The 15844-nt window shown below is 45.3% G+C and overlaps 2 protein-coding genes across 3 annotated transcripts; one reads left to right on the top strand and one right to left on the bottom strand.

Annotated features, from left to right (window-relative positions):
• Window positions 1–294: 294 nt before the first annotated feature.
• Window positions 295–7798, top strand: EXOSC9 (exosome component 9). Of its 2 annotated transcripts, none has more exons than XM_068403583.1 (12): window positions 295–384; window positions 576–670; window positions 1923–2042; window positions 2156–2258; window positions 2692–2829; window positions 3292–3374; window positions 3697–3829; window positions 4600–4688; window positions 4888–5034; window positions 5398–5588; window positions 5901–5979; window positions 6979–7798. In XM_068403583.1, the coding sequence occupies exons 1-12, from the start codon at window positions 319–321 to the stop codon at window positions 7145–7147; spliced, it is 1413 nt and encodes a 470-aa protein (XP_068259684.1). In that variant the 5' UTR covers window positions 295–318; the 3' UTR covers window positions 7148–7798. The 2 variants fall into 2 exon arrangements, with proteins under 2 accessions (XP_068259684.1, XP_068259685.1); XM_068403584.1 differs by lacking the exon at window positions 6979–7798 and adding an exon at window positions 6546–6786.
• Window positions 7799–10531: 2733 nt separating this feature from the next.
• On the bottom strand, window positions 10532–15759 carry CCNA2 (cyclin A2). Its single transcript, XM_068403929.1, has 8 exons — window positions 15628–15759; window positions 15237–15474; window positions 13998–14113; window positions 13423–13646; window positions 12653–12857; window positions 11683–11796; window positions 11035–11168; window positions 10532–10583 (listed from the first exon to the last, which is right to left on the bottom strand). The coding sequence occupies exons 1-8, from the start codon at window positions 15757–15759 to the stop codon at window positions 10532–10534; spliced, it is 1215 nt and encodes a 404-aa protein (XP_068260030.1).
• Between the last annotated feature and the right edge of the window lie 85 nt (window positions 15760–15844).

Below are 15844 nucleotides of genomic sequence, written 5' to 3'. Positions count from 1 at the left end.
CCGAGCCGCGGCTAAAGCTGCCCCTGCGGTGAAGCAGGCCGCTGTGCCCATCATTTAGCGGGCTGTAAGGGCCGATGGCGGCGGGCTCCCCCGGGGCACACCCGCGCCTCACGGCCGGGCACGCGGCGGCGGCAGCGCCCGCCCTCAGGGAGCGCCCTCACGGCCGGGCACGCAGGAGCAGTGCCCGCCTTGAGGGAGCCGCCTGAGGGGCGGGGCCGGCTGCGGGCGCTCGGCGCCTGCGCAGTGGCACCTACCGCCCCGCGGCCGCCGCGTGGTGATGACGCGAGCGGGACGCGCGGCATCGCCTCAGTGCCCGCCATGAAGGCGACGCCGGTCTCTAACTGCGAGAGGCGCTTCCTCCTACGCGCCATCGAGGAGAGGAAGGTGCGGCGCCGGCCTCCCCTTCCCCATACCCTTCCCCGTCCCCCTCCCCATCCCCTTCCCTGCCCCAGGGCGGGGGGCTAGCGCGGCTCTCCCCTGCCGCTGCCCAGCGGTAGGCCAGAACGCCCCCCCGCCCCTTCCCGGGCGGGGGTGGCGCACTAACCTGGTGTGCGTGTGTGTGTCTGTGCTCGCAGCGCCTGGACGGGCGGCAGTGCTATGACTACCGCAATGTCCGCATCTCCTTCGGCACCGACTACGGCTGCTGCATCGTGGAGCTGGGGAAGACCAGGTGAGTGCGAGAGGAGCGGCGGGTCGGCCGGCGCCGCGGCCTCTGGGCTGAGGGTAGGCCCTGCAGCGCTTCGCGGCCTGAGGAGAAGCCTTGGGGGCGCCGCTGTGGCTCTCGCTTTAGAGCGTTACGGTTCCCGACCTGCGGAAGCGAACGGAGCGCTAGCGTTGGATGCTTTAGGCGTCTGAAAGCCCGCTCAGATCACAGGAAAGATTTTAGGGACTGAAGCGTAAAAGTCGGGGCATTTCAAGGATAGTAATTCTGCCCCTTTACTCCGCACTCGTGAGACCCCACCTGCAGTACTGCGTTCAGCTCTGGGGGCCCCAACATAAGGACATGGAGCTGTTGGAAAGACTCCAGAGGAGGGCCACGAAGATGATCAGAGGGCTGGAGCACCTCTCCTATGAAGGGAGGCTGAGAGGGTTGGGGCTGTTCAGCCTGGAGAAGAGAAGGCTCCAGGGAGACCTTCTAGCAGCCTTCCAGTACCTGAAGGGGCTACAGGAAAGCTGGAGAGGGGCTTTTTACAAGGGCAAGTAGTGACAGGACGAGGAGGAATGGTTTTAAACTGAAAGGCTGGGAGATTTAGATTAGATATTAGGAAGAAATTGTTTACTGTGAGGGTGGTGAGACGCTGGCACAGGTTGCCCACGGAAGCTGTGGATGCCCCTCCCTGGCAGTGTTTAAGGCCAGACTGGACGAGGCTTTGAGCAACCTGGTCTAGTGGAAGGTGTCCCTGCATGTGGCAGGGGGGTTGGAACTAGATGATCTTTAAGGTCCCTTCCAACCCAAACCATTCTATGATAGGACCATAGGGAAGAAGTAGGAAGGAAAGGGAAAGGATGGGGTTTCCATGTTGGTTGTAGATTACAATACAAAATTACTATAATTTTTCATGTCATTGTTCACCGATCTCACTTTACATTTTGCATTCTTCCACAAGTTAAACGGCCCTCTTTTGTATGTGGAAAAGTGGAATATATGCACTTACATAAACTTTTAGTTATAGATTCTGCTGTGTTTGAGTCTGGTTTTAATCATAAAAGACAGGAGAATGTTCTAATTCCTACATTTGGTTCTCTCAGTTCTTGATCAGAGTTCAAATATGTATGACAGGCACTGAATAAGAGACTATCAGGAGTGAGAAATCAAACTAAAAGCCTAGATGCATGTTTTTTCAAAGTATGTATTTTGTTTCCAGTGGTAGGTGGTTTTTCCTGCTAAATTCTATGACTTAATGGTTTATTTACCTTTGCAGGGTTCTTGGGCAGGTCTCGTGTGAACTTGTTCCCCCCAAGCCAAATCGGCCGACAGAAGGTATACTTTTCTTTAATGTTGAGCTCTCACCGATGGCTGCACCTGGTTTTGAGCCTGGCAGGTATGTGGCTTTCTTAAAAAGAGTAAACAAGGATGACACAAGAGCCCTTGTTTTGGTACATGTAAGTATATAGCGTTAATCATATTCAGTTGGGGTTAATTTTGTTTTAACAGGCAATCTGACTTACTGGTGAAACTGAACAGACTAATAGAACGATGCCTGAGAAATTCCAAATGTGTAGATACTGAATCTCTCTGCGTTGTTGCTGGTGAAAAGGTATGAAAACCTACTAATTTCAAGTGGTTTTAAACTAAAAGACACATATAGTCTGTTTTTAAGGTGGTCTCTGTCTTGTTTTGGAAACTTGAAATTCTGATTTTAGGTTAATGTAAAGATCCACACATCTGACTTCACAGGTATTTTTAACTTGCATATCTACATAGGCTTTCTGAAGTAGTTGGGACCCTGCACACTCAAGTATTTCTTTGCAGAATAAACTTTAAATTGTACTTAAGTGTTACGTATTTTGTCATAATTAAATCTAGCACACTGGGTATCTTGGAATATACTGACGTCTTTCATCTTAAGCAAAGACCTGAAGAATATATGCTGGTTCTTTTTACAATTGAAAAAATGAAACTTTTTTGAAAAACGACTTGGATAGAATCATGTCACAAATTACCAAGCAGTTACGTGTGGTTTTTCTCAGGTTTGGCAAATTCGTCTGGACCTGCATGTGTTAAATCACGACGGTAACATTATTGACGCTGCCAGCATAGCAGGAATTGTAGCTCTGTGCCATTTTCGCAGACCAGATGTGTCTGTGCAAGGAGAGGAAGTGACTGTGGTAAGTTGTACCAGATCATAGTAAATGTCGTGGCATGGCAGGTAGCTGTTTCTGTCTGTCTAAAAGGGAGAATTAAATGTTTGTGTAAGCAGATAAACTGCAGCATACTGATGAGTTTTAGGATAAATGCGTTGCTATTCAAAATGTGAAAGGACAGTAAGGAATACTGGTGAATACAGAATTTTATCAACCTCAGTTTATGGGAACATTAATTGTAAAAGATAAGTATTTTACAGTTTTTGACCAAATCAAGCCTAAGGCTGATGAATGTGCTGTATTTACCTATGTAGGTAGTAAGCAGTAAGAATTGCACAAGAAGAGTAAAAAGAATTTTTTTATAGTTAGATGACTAAAGACGTTAGTCTTTTTTTCTTTGTTCTTTAAATATCTTTGTACAGTATGTGATTTTAAAATTAAATGTGTTTTGAAAATAACTGTTTTCTGGGCCAATTCTTTTCAAAGTACACTCCTGAGGAACGTGATCCTGTCCCCTTGAGTATCCACCACATGCCTATTTGTGTCAGTTTTGCCTTCTTCCAGCAAGGGTATGATTTTTAAGTCTTTTGACAGAAACAGCTTATTGTCAATTCTGCAGAATTGATTTTAAACATAGAAGAGTCCTAAAAATATTTATATTGCCAGGCTGATTTCCTAAAACATTTTGTCTTAAGTGAGATGCCGTGGGGAGATATTTGTGTTCTGCACAGTGTAACTAACCAGCTTTCCACAGATTATGTAGAAAACTTTCTGGGGGGTGCATACCCATAATTACTAACATGTAAACAAATTCTTTTGTTTAATTGTTTTAAGGGTAGTAACTCACCTCAAACTTTTACTCTTGCCTTATGTTGAAAAACTTGATTCTAGGACCTATTTATTGGTGGATCCAAGTGAACGCGAGGAATGCGTAATGGATGGCGTCCTTGTAATTGCCATGAATAAACATCGTGAAATTTGTACCATCCAGTCCAGTGGAGGGATTATGCTGGTAAAGGATCAGGTAAATCTCTGGCTTGACCAGTCTTTCTCTTGTATATAAACTAGTTGCTGTGCTGTAATCTTGGTACGGAAATATCTTTGATATTTGGAAGCTAAGAAATCAATTACCTGTCTGATTTAATTGGAAAAGATTACATATTTTTAGTCATAGAATGGTTTGGCTTGGAAGGGACCTTAAAGATCATCTAGTTCCAACCCCCCTGCCACACGCAGGGACACCTTTCCACTAGACCAGGTTGCTCAATGCCCCATCCAACCTGGCCTTAAACACTGCCAGGGAGGGAGCATCCACAGCTTCTCTGGGCAACCTGTTCCAGCATCTCATCACCCTCACAGTAAAGAATTTCTTCCTAATATCTATTCTACATCTTTCCTCTTTCAGTTTAAAACCATTCCTCCTCGTCCTGTCACTACTTGCCCTTGTAAAAAGCCCCTCTCCTGCTTTCCTGTAGGCCCCTTCAGGAACTGGAAGTCCTAGCAGAAGAGCATAGTACTGTGTATCATGCTGAAGAAGAGACATAGAAAAGGCATATTGTTTGGTCAGATGGTACACATCTTCTTTTCCCCTGTGATTTGGCTGAGGGAGTCTGTAAACTAATTCTAGAGGCTGTTGTATGAGCCTTTTGCACCAACTCGTAGGGTATCCAGTCCCTCATACTAAGATGCCATATTTTATTTTAAGTGTTTTTGACTCCTATGATGTTCTACAGTTTTAATTAATAACATCTCGCTTTCATGATTGTAAACTATTGTTGTATTTATAACAAACAGGTTCTGAGATGCAGTAAAATAACAGCTGTTAAGGTTGCAGAAATGACAGAACTAATTCAAAAAGCCTTGGAGAACGACCAGAAAGTTAGGTGAGTGTTTTGGGAAGGAAGGGAAATGGGTATTTTGAAGAAACATACTAAAAAATAATGTCAACCTGTAGTTTGAACAGTAGATTGTTTTCACTTGTGTTTGTTTTAAATATCAAGTGTTTGTATACTTGAACTTCAAAAAAGAAAGCATTTTTAAGTGTGAAACATCCTGAAATAATATCTGTCACTGAATGACTAGGAAAGAAGGTGGGAAGTTCGGCTTTGCGGAATCTATACCGAATCAAAAGATCACTGCCTTCAAAATGGGAAGTGCCGCTGTTGATACTAACAACGTGGAAGAACAAGCAGAAGAAATCATCGCTAAAGCTGACCCTCCTTCAGAAGTGTATCTTTTCTGTTGTATTATGCAGGGGAAAACCAGGCTTCCCATGCCCTGCATTAGCACTACTAGAAGCTAAACACATGTCCGAGATGCCTCACAGCTTAGGGAGCCTTACAGCCTCCAGAGGAAACATTGACATCGTATTGATTTTGGTTCTAATTGCTTTTAGGTAACTTAATTCCTAGCATAAAGTGCAAAACTGAGGTCTGAAGTGACTGATTGTAACAGTAACTGGAGGAGTACTCTTAACTCCCCTTTGAGGATGTTCTCCCCTGGGGAGAAAAGATACAGCTTAAAAAACAACTAGTGTGCTCTCAGAATACAGAGTTTACCAGCAAACACCAAGATTTTTCTTAACTACTTCAGTTTTGCCAAACCAATATTGCACACTCCTGGGACAGCCCAAATTGGGGAAGGAATAGAGAACTCCTGGGGAGACCTTGAAGAATCCGAGAGGGAAGAAGCAGCAGAAGAGGAAGGTGAAAGCGAGGCTACTGCTTTTGAATGTCAGACAGTGGAAACTGAGGAGACAAGTACAATGAGCGAAACTAAGAAGGGTAAGTATTTATTTTGATATCAGATATGCTTATTATATCACTTTATTAACAGTCTAGAATTTAAATGTGAAAGAAAAGAGAAGTATCATAGCCACTTTCCACTGGAGAGTTACACCTGTTTGCTATTTTCACTTCACCTGGTCGCTTCTGTTTTCTTCAGAAGAAAACAGGGATTTCTGTAGGATGTGGAGGGCTCCAAATTAAGCGCTAGCCACTCTGAATGGTTCTTAAAAAATGCTGTGGTTATTAGTGACAGAAGCTGTTTGTATAACACTGATCACCCATTTGTGGTTGGTTGGTTTGTTTGTGTAGATGAACCTATTGTACTGTCTGACAGTGAAGAGGAAGAAGTTGTCATTCTGGAACCACAGGAACTACCAAAGAAAACAAGGTAACCATCATGTGAAATTAGGGGGGGAAAGGAGTTTGTAGGGAAGATGTTCTTGACAAGGCCAAGAAAGGTCTCAATTGATCAAGGGCACTACATAGATAGCTGAGAGTGAGGAAGTTTAAATCTAGGCTAGTTTGCTCCTGTCACAGAATGTTAGGGATTGGAAGGGACCTCAAAAGATCATCTAGTCCAAGGAGGCCAGTCATCCTGGCTGAGCTGCAGCTCTCTGAAACAGTGATAGATATTTGACTAATCGTCATTCCAAAGGGAGTGGATAGCATAAAAGTAGAGTTGAATCAGCTGCTCCTTAGAGATGCTGCAGAGATTCTACACGCTACACTACAGCTGACCTTAAGCTTCATTTCTGCAAAGTGAGATTTATTGCTGTATCCCTGCACTAGCCATGGAAACCCTCACTGTTGGGTGTAGTACACTTTCTAGAAACAAAGTTTGAACTTTGTAGTGAGCGGGGTGGATGGTTGGCCTCTTTTGGATGATCAGCCTGTGTTCTTTTGAAATAAAACTATTGAGTACCATTCTTTGATACAAGTGTTGTTTGCTCGCAGAACACAGACCAACTCAAAACAAGAAAATACCAGTAAGAAAGCATTTAACAAAAGGAGAAAAAAGAAGAGAGCTGCTTATTAAAGCCATCATCCCTCCTTCAGAAATGCTGTATAATACATAATTTGATCTATCATTACAGAACTTATTTTTGTAGATAATTTTATTTTCTCCCACCCCCCATCTGGTCCTGCTTTTATGTATATTTTATAAAACTGTTGTACCCAGCTTTAAATAAAAAAATTCTGCAGGTAAGTGTGTCCTCATTTAGCCTGCACCCAGGGCTAAACAGTAAACAGTTTTTCTCTCACCCAAATGAGGAAGGGAATTGGGAAAAGGAGGGAGACTCGTAGGTTGAAGTTAAACAGATTTAATGAAATAAAGAAATCAATATAACTGACAACACACAAGAGACAAAACTGTACTTATCTACAGAGCACCAGCAAGTTGTTCCAGGAATCACAACCGTTGGAAAAGAAGGAGAAGGAAGGAGAGCAGGAACCTCTCCCCAGCAAACCCTCTCTTTTATAGTGACCCTGATGTCAATGATACAGAATACAGCTGTGGGCCAGCCTGGGTCAGCTGCCCTGGGTTTAACTGCTAAGGGCCTTGATCACCATGGCTGGCCACAAACTGAAACCAAATCCCAATGAAATGAGGACAAAGTGAAATTCCATGGTTGGCATCCAGCTGTAGCAGAAAACTCACTAGTTCAACTTGAACTGACTTGAGTTCTACAACTTGAATTGCAGAGGTAAGAACCATAGTTTTCTTAACAAAATGGCCTCTGCCATTACTGAAGTGAGCTGTGTATAGTTGGAGTTCAGGTGATGAAAGGAACTCCAGGTCAAGTTTAATGCCAGGAAAAGCTTCTTTTAATTAAGGTAGCTATTACCACCCCTGGGAAGTGTTTCATACCTTGGAATGTTCTTCACAGGGAGAAAGGGCGTGCTGTGACTAAGACCTTGCCCATGTCACTCCACATCTAAACCTTTCACTGCAACTGCTTTGTATAAAAATCAACAGAAATGCATGTACTTAACAAAATAGCATAGAACTTCTGCAAAACTTTAACAGAGAAGCAACTCATACTTCTGCAATGGAGTTTCTTAAAAAGTTTAATTAAATATTACATGCAACAGGAATGCTTCTTGAACTATATTCAAGGAATTATGCTCTGACTTCAGAATTGGGCAAAGTAAAGAGACAAGGAGGTTTCCAGAATATCTGATCTAGCCACTTCGTTTGAAAATCAAGTCAACTTGGAACCATGCACATATTTACAAGAGTGAAGTAGGACTATTTTACATGTGACCTTAGTATTTCAGGAAATACAAACAGGAGAGAAGTTACTGTTGCAGATATTGCATTCCCCAAATCAGATTTAAAATTTAATGTAAAAAAAAAAATTGCTCCCAGCCAAGCAAAGCTTTAATCAAGTTGTGCTCTTTCAGAAAGGGACAAACACAAAGCCCCATTCCTCCAGGAGCTAAACCAGTGGAGTGTCTTAATGTCAGTTCTTCCACCCCAAAGTCACTGCCAGGAGTACAAGAATGGGTGAAGATTCAGTTTCTTGTTACTTCCGCGGTACCACGAGACCTTAAACTTCTTCAGGGAAAAAGAACAGTATTCTTTGCATTGCTGTTTCTCTCTTCACACGTAACATCTCATACCCGACATTCCTTAGAGGCTTTATTTTGAAAGGACTAGGAGAAGTTAAAGTGGATAGGCAAAACAGTAGTACAGTACAACCTGGGATATTTTGTTCAAAGCTGAGTAGCACGAGCTGGAATCGTCCCATATTATCTTCAGAAAATGAGAAGACGAGTAGCAAGAGCTGTCAGTGGGGAAGGAGGAACATAGTCATACTGGGCAGAGATGGCAGCCCGTGCCAGGAAGGGGAAGTCATATCAGTGCGTTGAAAGTAAAGCTCAGGGAGCAATGGAGAATTTTTCTCTGCTATGGGAACAGTAACAGAACAACTTCCACTGAAAACAGAGCAAGGAGGCATTTCATGAAGCAGTAAGTTAGTACTGTAAACCAGTGGTCTTGGGAAGTTTCCAGCATACACCACAAAAAAGAAGGGGGAGGCAGAACCCAGTTTCTCAGGAAGAGCACTGTGCTCTGTTGTCTTCAAAGAATAATCACCCATCACGATTCTGAGTTGCCCTTCTAAGGTCACAAACCCATGTCGCAACTGTGGCAAACATGTTCCTGTATACACAAACTCCCTCTGCTGCAAGGTCAGAGCATTTCCAATACTACGCAGACATGATACACCGTGCAGGTTTTTTCCCAACTAGTTTTAGCTTTTCAGTGGCAACTACTGAAATTAAGCTAAATAAAGGCTATTGGAGAACACACCAATGAAATATGGTTCTTCATTAGAACACGTATAAAAGTCAGAGTGCATCCTAGAAAGCTCAGATCGGACAGCTTGTGCTACGTGCTTTTGTCTTCATCATTTTTGTAACGGAGTTGGTTCGTGGAGGGCTCGGCCTGCAGAGCAGTGGTGGGGGCAGAACAGCAAGTTTTTAGTTAGTCGAGCCACGTGAGTTGTCTCACTATAACACCTGCTTGTCAGCTTGACAGAGGGCTGATGATTTTTTAAAATGTATTTTAAATAGCCCACACCATAACAGCTGTTCAGCATCTGTGAAGAATTTGTACTGCTACCTGCTAGGTGTCCAGGTAACCGGTTGCACAGCATTGAATCAACTTCAAGTTGAAGCTGCACAGGTTTCACAGGGCAGCCCTTGCCAAAAAGCTTTGGAAATGAATGCCCGTTCAAGATGCTAGTACTAGCCCTTGGTGATTTTAAGGTATTGGCAAGACCACTAAAATCAGATGTAAAAATTGTTTATTAGCCAACCTGGAAATGGCTTAATTAAACCTATTTCCAGGTGCTCACTGCTTTAACATGCAAAGAACAGCAAGTACAGGGCAGCATCACTCCATTTACACAGGTTGAAGGTAAAACGTCCACTCGACCTAATGCCGAGTACGCACTAGTTTGCTTGTGTAACAGTTCTAGAACGGAAGAAAAATAAGACCAATCCTTTCCAAGTGAGAGGGACGTACAGAATTCGTACCATTCTGCACATAGCCCATCCACATCAGAAGACATTCCCTCCTCTTGAGGGCACAGAGCTGTAGTTCACCCTTCTGCAGTTTAATCCCTCCAGTGCCCCTACAGAAGGACTAGGTAAGCAGAGAGATGACTAGGTTTTTTAGTAGACCGTGATGAGCTTTCGGGACAGCTAACACATCAGGGGGAACTCCATGGGTTTACATTAGTATCAGTTTTACACTTTGACTAGAAAATATCTATAGCAAGACCCTTTTCTATGTACTGGCAGAGAGAAGTATGAACTGGTGTGCTAGTTTTAGCCGTGCAGTCCCTGCAGCAGAGCATTCAACCTTTAAGCTGAGGGACATCTGGCAATACATTACATCACAATCAAGGCTTCCAGTAACTGCCACATCCTGAAGAGCCTCACAGGAGTCAGTTCCAGCAAGGTGTTCTCCTCATAGCTGTATAGTTTCTTCCAGTATTGTAGCCCTTAAGCCACATTTTGGATCTATACTAAGTCTCAGTTTAAACTAGACAGTATAAAATTGCTACAAATACTGCTGTGGAGTCCAAGTCATTCTTACTTGGAAGGAGAAAAAGCCCTACTGTAATAATGCACTGCTAACATTAATGTTTAGTCTATAATTAGACAAGCAGTCTCAGACTTCACTTGGTCTGCCTGGTTAATTCCATGCTTGAAGAGAACATTTTTATAAAACCCCAGCTAAATATTTTAACAAGATTGCATGTACAAAAGATTTACATTAAAACCACATAAAACTAACTTCATAGTTAAGCTCATCAAAACCTGTATTAATATTCTGAGTGATCACGTCTAGAATTTTGAACCATGTTTAAAACTGTACATCATTTTCTTGTAATATACATACTTTTAAATGATCAGTCTCTTGATTATTACAATAAGTTTAGTGTCTCTGGTGGGTCAATAAGCGATACTCCATGGTACCTAGAGAGGGGAAAAAAGATGCAGGATGTCACCTTGCTCAAGTGCTCTCTGCCGTAAAGAATAGCGTACATACTGCAGCGAAGCACATTTCTCACAAGGCACAGCCAGCAGGAAACACTGGGGCTTGCCAGCTGCCATGCCAACACAGATTTTTAGGAGCATTAAGTACCATCTCCTGGCTACCAACCGTAGGAATGTCAAGCAAATTCCTCCAGTTTCTCCCTGACCATTCAGGTAGCAATAGCACGCCTGGCAAGGAACGTGAAGTGTTGCTCAAGAAAACATTGCCCGAAAACCGGGGGAGTCTTGTCACCATTTCACTTACACAGTAGATTTGGTTAGTTGAGTGTGACTGAAGACTCAAGGTACCTCCCACCCCATGAAGCAGTGATGCGCTAGGACAACTCAGGCGTGACACACCAGCTTATCCTACATCTCTACAGATACTCACTTGGTACTCTTGTACTTTTCCCTTATGGACTGTTGTGTGTGCTGTGCCGCTTTGAGGTAGGTCTTGTGTAGGTCCATGAGGCAAGGCTTGATGTCTTCAAGGGTGTAGCCTGTTGCTTTGCACAGGGATTCAGGCTGAGGGAAAAAGGAAGAGGGACATTTGAATGTTTCTGTTCGCTTACGCTGATGACCACTGGTGGAGTTTGTAGCTTCCTGTTGAAACTGTGTTGTTCTAGTAGGTTGGCAGAGTCTCATTTTCTCAAGCACAAAGTAATTTAATACTCATGGCTCAGATTTTAGCAGTTCACGTAGATTTACAGTAATCCTGAAAACTATCATATTCTAAACAAGTATTGTTGTCTCCAGTGCTTACGCTTTCTTACCACCTACTTCCTCATCACAAGGAAGCTGCTTACATCTTTGAGGCGGATCACCAGAACAAAGTGCATCAGGAGATGCCCCTTCCTTTCAAGAAAATGTGTCCCCCCACCTATTTTTCAAATACCATAGGGAGCAATCCCTAATTAACAGCCTAGAGGTGCGGAGGGGCTGCAATTCCTGCAGCCCAGGCCCCGGCATTCAGAACTGCGTACGAATACACTAAACATGCATAAAGATGCCTGAAGGCTCAAGTTTTAGTGCTACATACCCAAGTTTGTCCAGTGATCGTATAGCCTGCTAGATGAAATGCTGCAGCAGCGATAACTGATGGCAAGTATTTCAGGTAAGGATCAGCATCAATTAGACTCAGCTCCCCAAGGTACTGCAAGGGAAAGGAGAGAAAGGGAGTCATCTGCTTCCAAAAGGACGTAGAAGAGCATTTAATAGTTGCACTAGAACTGTAATTTAAGCTTCCAATCTTGCCATCAGTTGGAGGAACAGCTTTTACTAGTTCCCTCTTAGTTTCTCTTTTAGCATCTACTGTTAGCTACTATCAAACAGTGTTCCCAACACATGCTTTTTCAACACCACTCTTTATATTTAGAGGTACAGAAGATCTAGAGGGAAGAGAGTAGTCGGGTCTGACCTTTGTACAATGAGACAAAGGCTTCCATTTAGGAGCTCTGGTACGTGCCGTGCAGTTAGGATTTAATATAACTTCAGCTGAAATGTTATCTGTGCTCTGCTTTAGAAATTAGCCTCTGGATTTAGAGCTCACTGCTTATTGAGAGGCAAACCAAAACAAAAGTCATTTTTAGCTACAGTGTGTGGGTAGGTGTGGCAGTTTTAGATAACAAAGTGGGAAACATCTAGCAGCGAAACAAACCCCAAATTCAAGTTCATCAATCTGCCTGCTTTGAGTAAGCGTGCGTGCTTGAGCCAGGCCAAGTGCCAGCCTGTAACAGGAACAGAGTATCTCAAACACTGAGTGGAAACAGGAGTGTTAGTTTCCAGTGGTGTGGCACCGCTGCTGGAGGAGCACATGGCGTAATGTAGGCACTCTCCAGAACTCTCCCGAAGAGACTGCACATTTAAAAACGGGAAGAGGCAGAGAAACCTGGCCTGAGGAATCCTTTAGCATTTCTTTTCTACTGGGACTAGGAAACAGAGCTTGTAAAGTGCATTAATAGTAACATAACTCCCTAGTTACGCAGGCCGAGCCAGTAATTGTTCCTTACCATTGACAGGCTCTCCACTTTAGCATTTGTCTGCTGATGTAGGAAATACTGAGTGAGGAACTGGTTGATTGTTGGAGCTGCCAAGTCAAACGACAAAACCTTCAAAATTAAGTGCTCCATCCTTAGAACCTGCTTCTTGGTATAGGTGTCATCTGTGATGTAGACAAACTCTGCTACTTCAGGAGGGTAGATTTCTTCAAACTTCCTGCCAGGAGAAATAGTTATGAGCAAATAATTGAGTACTGAAAAACTGGATAACCAGCAACATATAATGAAAGCCAGCATGCTAATTTAAATTCTGACTTGTGAAGTAGCTGGGCACTGTTACAGCACAAGTTTGCTGCACTTAGTTCAGCAACTCTTGAATGAGCAGAATTTGAAATTACGGAGCTACAATAGCCTGATATTTTAGCACTAAGCAATTTGGGAGTCGGAGTTACTGAAATTCCAGAAGAACCCACTAAACTAATAATTGGTGCAACCAAAACTTTCTTTTCATATGCCTTGTGCATATTCCCTCAAATACCCTTTGCTACTACAGCTAGAAATAATGAATCCTCGCATTAGGTCAATCTACAAAGACAGCCTAGAACCTTGCTTGCAGTTTCGTACAAACTGCCAAGCTTTTAGGTGGATGACTCCTGATTTTTCTTCTAGCGTGAAGCCCTCCTGAGTCAATCTGACTATAGGCAACAGAAATGTGACAGTCACAAGATTTCCATCTCTATGAGACCAGCAGGCGGAATTTTAAATTAAGCCATTTCACTTACGATGCAAGCAGCATAGCTGCAGTGCCCACAAGCTGAAGTTTTCCTCTCAAAACAGACATTGAAGAAAGAAACCTATCAATGTAATTTACAGCTAAGTGCAGAGTTTCATTCTGTAATTTGTATTCTTCTCCAACTTCCACCAGCCAGTCCACAAGAATAGCCCGCATGTTGTTTGTGATATCAGGTTGCTTCTTCATGTAACCCATTTTAGGCTTGCATTTCACCTGTAGGTTTAGATGACAGATAAGATTGAGTTTGGACTAAGTGCCGGTAGGGAAGCAGCTATTTAAACTCCATTTACCACAGTTTAAACAGATCAGAAGTAAACAATGATAAGTCTAGAATCAGTAAGTTCTAGTCCCATGGTCTTGCTTTCCAGCTTGTGTTCAGTGCATGGCACAGTCAACTTTATCACAAGAAGCCAGTCTCGTGTTCACAGCAGTGGACACAGCATCTTACTTCTAGCAAGCTTTACTTTAGTCACTGTAGTAGTAACTAATGTTTAGATGCATTTCTCAACCCCAAATTTCTCCCCCATAAGCTGTATGCAAAGAAGAAAAGAGACAGCAGCTCACCTCCATTTCTCTCAGGTACGTATGGATATCGCTGACATAATCTGGCACGTTATTAACATTTGTTTTTTTCTCTTCTGGTTCTGAGGTTATTGAAATATCCATAATACTTGGAGAATCTAAGCAGAAGATAATAGCCATGTTAAAATGGGCACTGTCAGACCACTCCCTCACAGCACAGGGAACTGCCCTATTCTGTCGTGTGTCGGTGGTGGCTTGCCAGGACTGCTGGGTCTCTTGCCTTCTAGGCAGGCAGAGAGGGCTGACTATCACTCAACGAGACTGGGAGTTGAGGAGACTCTAGGGAAGCCAAAATGTTACTGCAACAGAGAAACTTCCCGTTCCCCTTTCTGTTCTTCCCCCTTAAGAATAAAGGGATGGAAAACTCTTTGGCAATTATGTAGTGCTCAGTGCAACCTTGTTACATAGATGTGAATCCTGAAAGCTTAGCCATTGCAGCTCACAAGAGGGCTGGAGTAACAGAGGTTTTTGTGGACTGCAGAAGTGGACCATGATGAAATCAGCCCTCAGATACTCATGCACGCGTTACAGAAGATGGATCTGACAGCTCCCATTTCTTACATACTGGGAAGAGCTCAAAACACTTGCACCAGTACAAGATATCCCCTGGGAGGAAAGTCTATGAAGTCTCAGGATCTGCCTCAGTAAAGTCCCCTTCTAACTCTATGGCATTAGGCAAAGGGTGAGGCTTTGAGGGCTGCTCTTGTCTAATCTGGTTTGTCTCGTGAGGTACTGACAATTAAGGTTAAAAATATAAAACTACCTACAAAGAGCAGGGGATAGAAGTGTAGAGGCTCAAGTAATTGGTAGCTCGGCTGGATTGAAAAGCTGTTGTATCGTAATGGCAGGCTCAAAGGAACAAAATCACTTTCAGCAACTGAAAAGTTCTCTTCTGAGTCAAACCAAACCAGTCTATGTCCCAAACAGCTTCAGGATCTACACTCCTCCGGTTTGCTCAGGAAATCATTCCCCAGGTAACACCTCGGCACGGCCCTGCTCCCTTCCGCGCTCCCTGGGCGAAGGGCCCTGCAGGCTCGGGCGCTGCCCGGGGCTGCTGCAGAGGGAGCCGCAGGCGGGATGGGGCCCACGGAGCGCACCGAGAGCCGGGGCAGCACCGCCCTCCCCGCGGGCCTGCAGCGCGGCTGGCGGGACACCAGCCCAGCCCCGCCCCGGGCAGGGGATGCTCGGGGGCTGCCGGGGCACCGCGGGGGTGTCACGTACCGAAGCTCAGCTCCATGGCGTTGCCGAGGGGCGCCAAGGGCCGCCGCTCCCCGAGGGTGCAGACGGCCGCACGCAGCCCCAGCGCCGCCTCCTCCTTCTGGGGCGCCGGGCTGCCCCGCTGCCGCCGCCGCTGCTCCTCGTCCGGCTCGTCCACATGGATGGTGAAGGCCTGATGCCCGCCGACCGGCCGCCCCGCCGCCGCCGCCGCGCCATGGCCCTCACCGCCGCTCCGCGCCGCCTGTGGGGAGAGCGGCCCGTCAGCGCCGCCGGGAGCCCGGCCCGGCCCCGCCGCTGACAGCGGCCGCTGACAGCTCCCGCCGTCCCAAGATGGCGCCCCCCCCCCCACCTCCTCCCTCGCCGCCCCGGGCCCGCCACCCCCTCCCCTCCTCACCTGCGGCGGGACCCCGGGCCGCTGCTGGGCGCTCCGCAGCAGCCCCAGCGCCACGCGGGTGCCGGCGGCGGCGGGCGGCGGCGCTTTGCCGCCCGGGGGAACGTTCTCCTGGTTCTCTTGCTCCGCCAGCATGGTCGCGGCTGCGGGTGGTGGCGGCGGCGCCGGGGGGCGGGTGGGCGCCGCCGGACGGGGGATGGGCGCGAGTGGTGCCGGCGGC

The sequence above is a fragment of the Nyctibius grandis genome, chromosome 6, assembly GCF_013368605.1.
Source record: "Nyctibius grandis isolate bNycGra1 chromosome 6, bNycGra1.pri, whole genome shotgun sequence".
NCBI lineage: Eukaryota > Metazoa > Chordata > Aves > Nyctibiiformes > Nyctibiidae > Nyctibius > Nyctibius grandis.
This window is presented reverse-complemented; position numbering and strand designations above follow the sequence as displayed.

Excerpts from the sequence above, each read along its gene's own strand:
- CCNA2 (XM_068403929.1), bottom strand. The coding sequence starts at position 15,759 with ATGCTGGCGGAGCAAGAGAACCAGGAGAACGTTCCCCCGGGCGGCAAA. Across the intron at positions 13,647-13,997 it reads CGTACCTGAGAGAAATGGAG|GTGAAATGCAAGCCTAAAAT; the intron begins GTGAGCTGCTGT and ends CTAAACCTACAG. Across the intron at positions 10,584-11,034 it reads GAAAAGTACAAGAGTACCAA|GTACCATGGAGTATCGCTTA; the intron begins GTGAGTATCTGT and ends TCCCCTCTCTAG.
- EXOSC9 (XM_068403583.1), top strand. The coding sequence starts at position 319 with ATGAAGGCGACGCCGGTCTCTAACTGCGAGAGGCGCTTCCTCCTACGC. Across the intron at positions 385-575 it reads GCGCCATCGAGGAGAGGAAG|CGCCTGGACGGGCGGCAGTG; the intron begins GTGCGGCGCCGG and ends CTGTGCTCGCAG. Across the intron at positions 5,035-5,397 it reads GCTGACCCTCCTTCAGAAGT|TTTTGCCAAACCAATATTGC; the intron begins GTATCTTTTCTG and ends TAACTACTTCAG.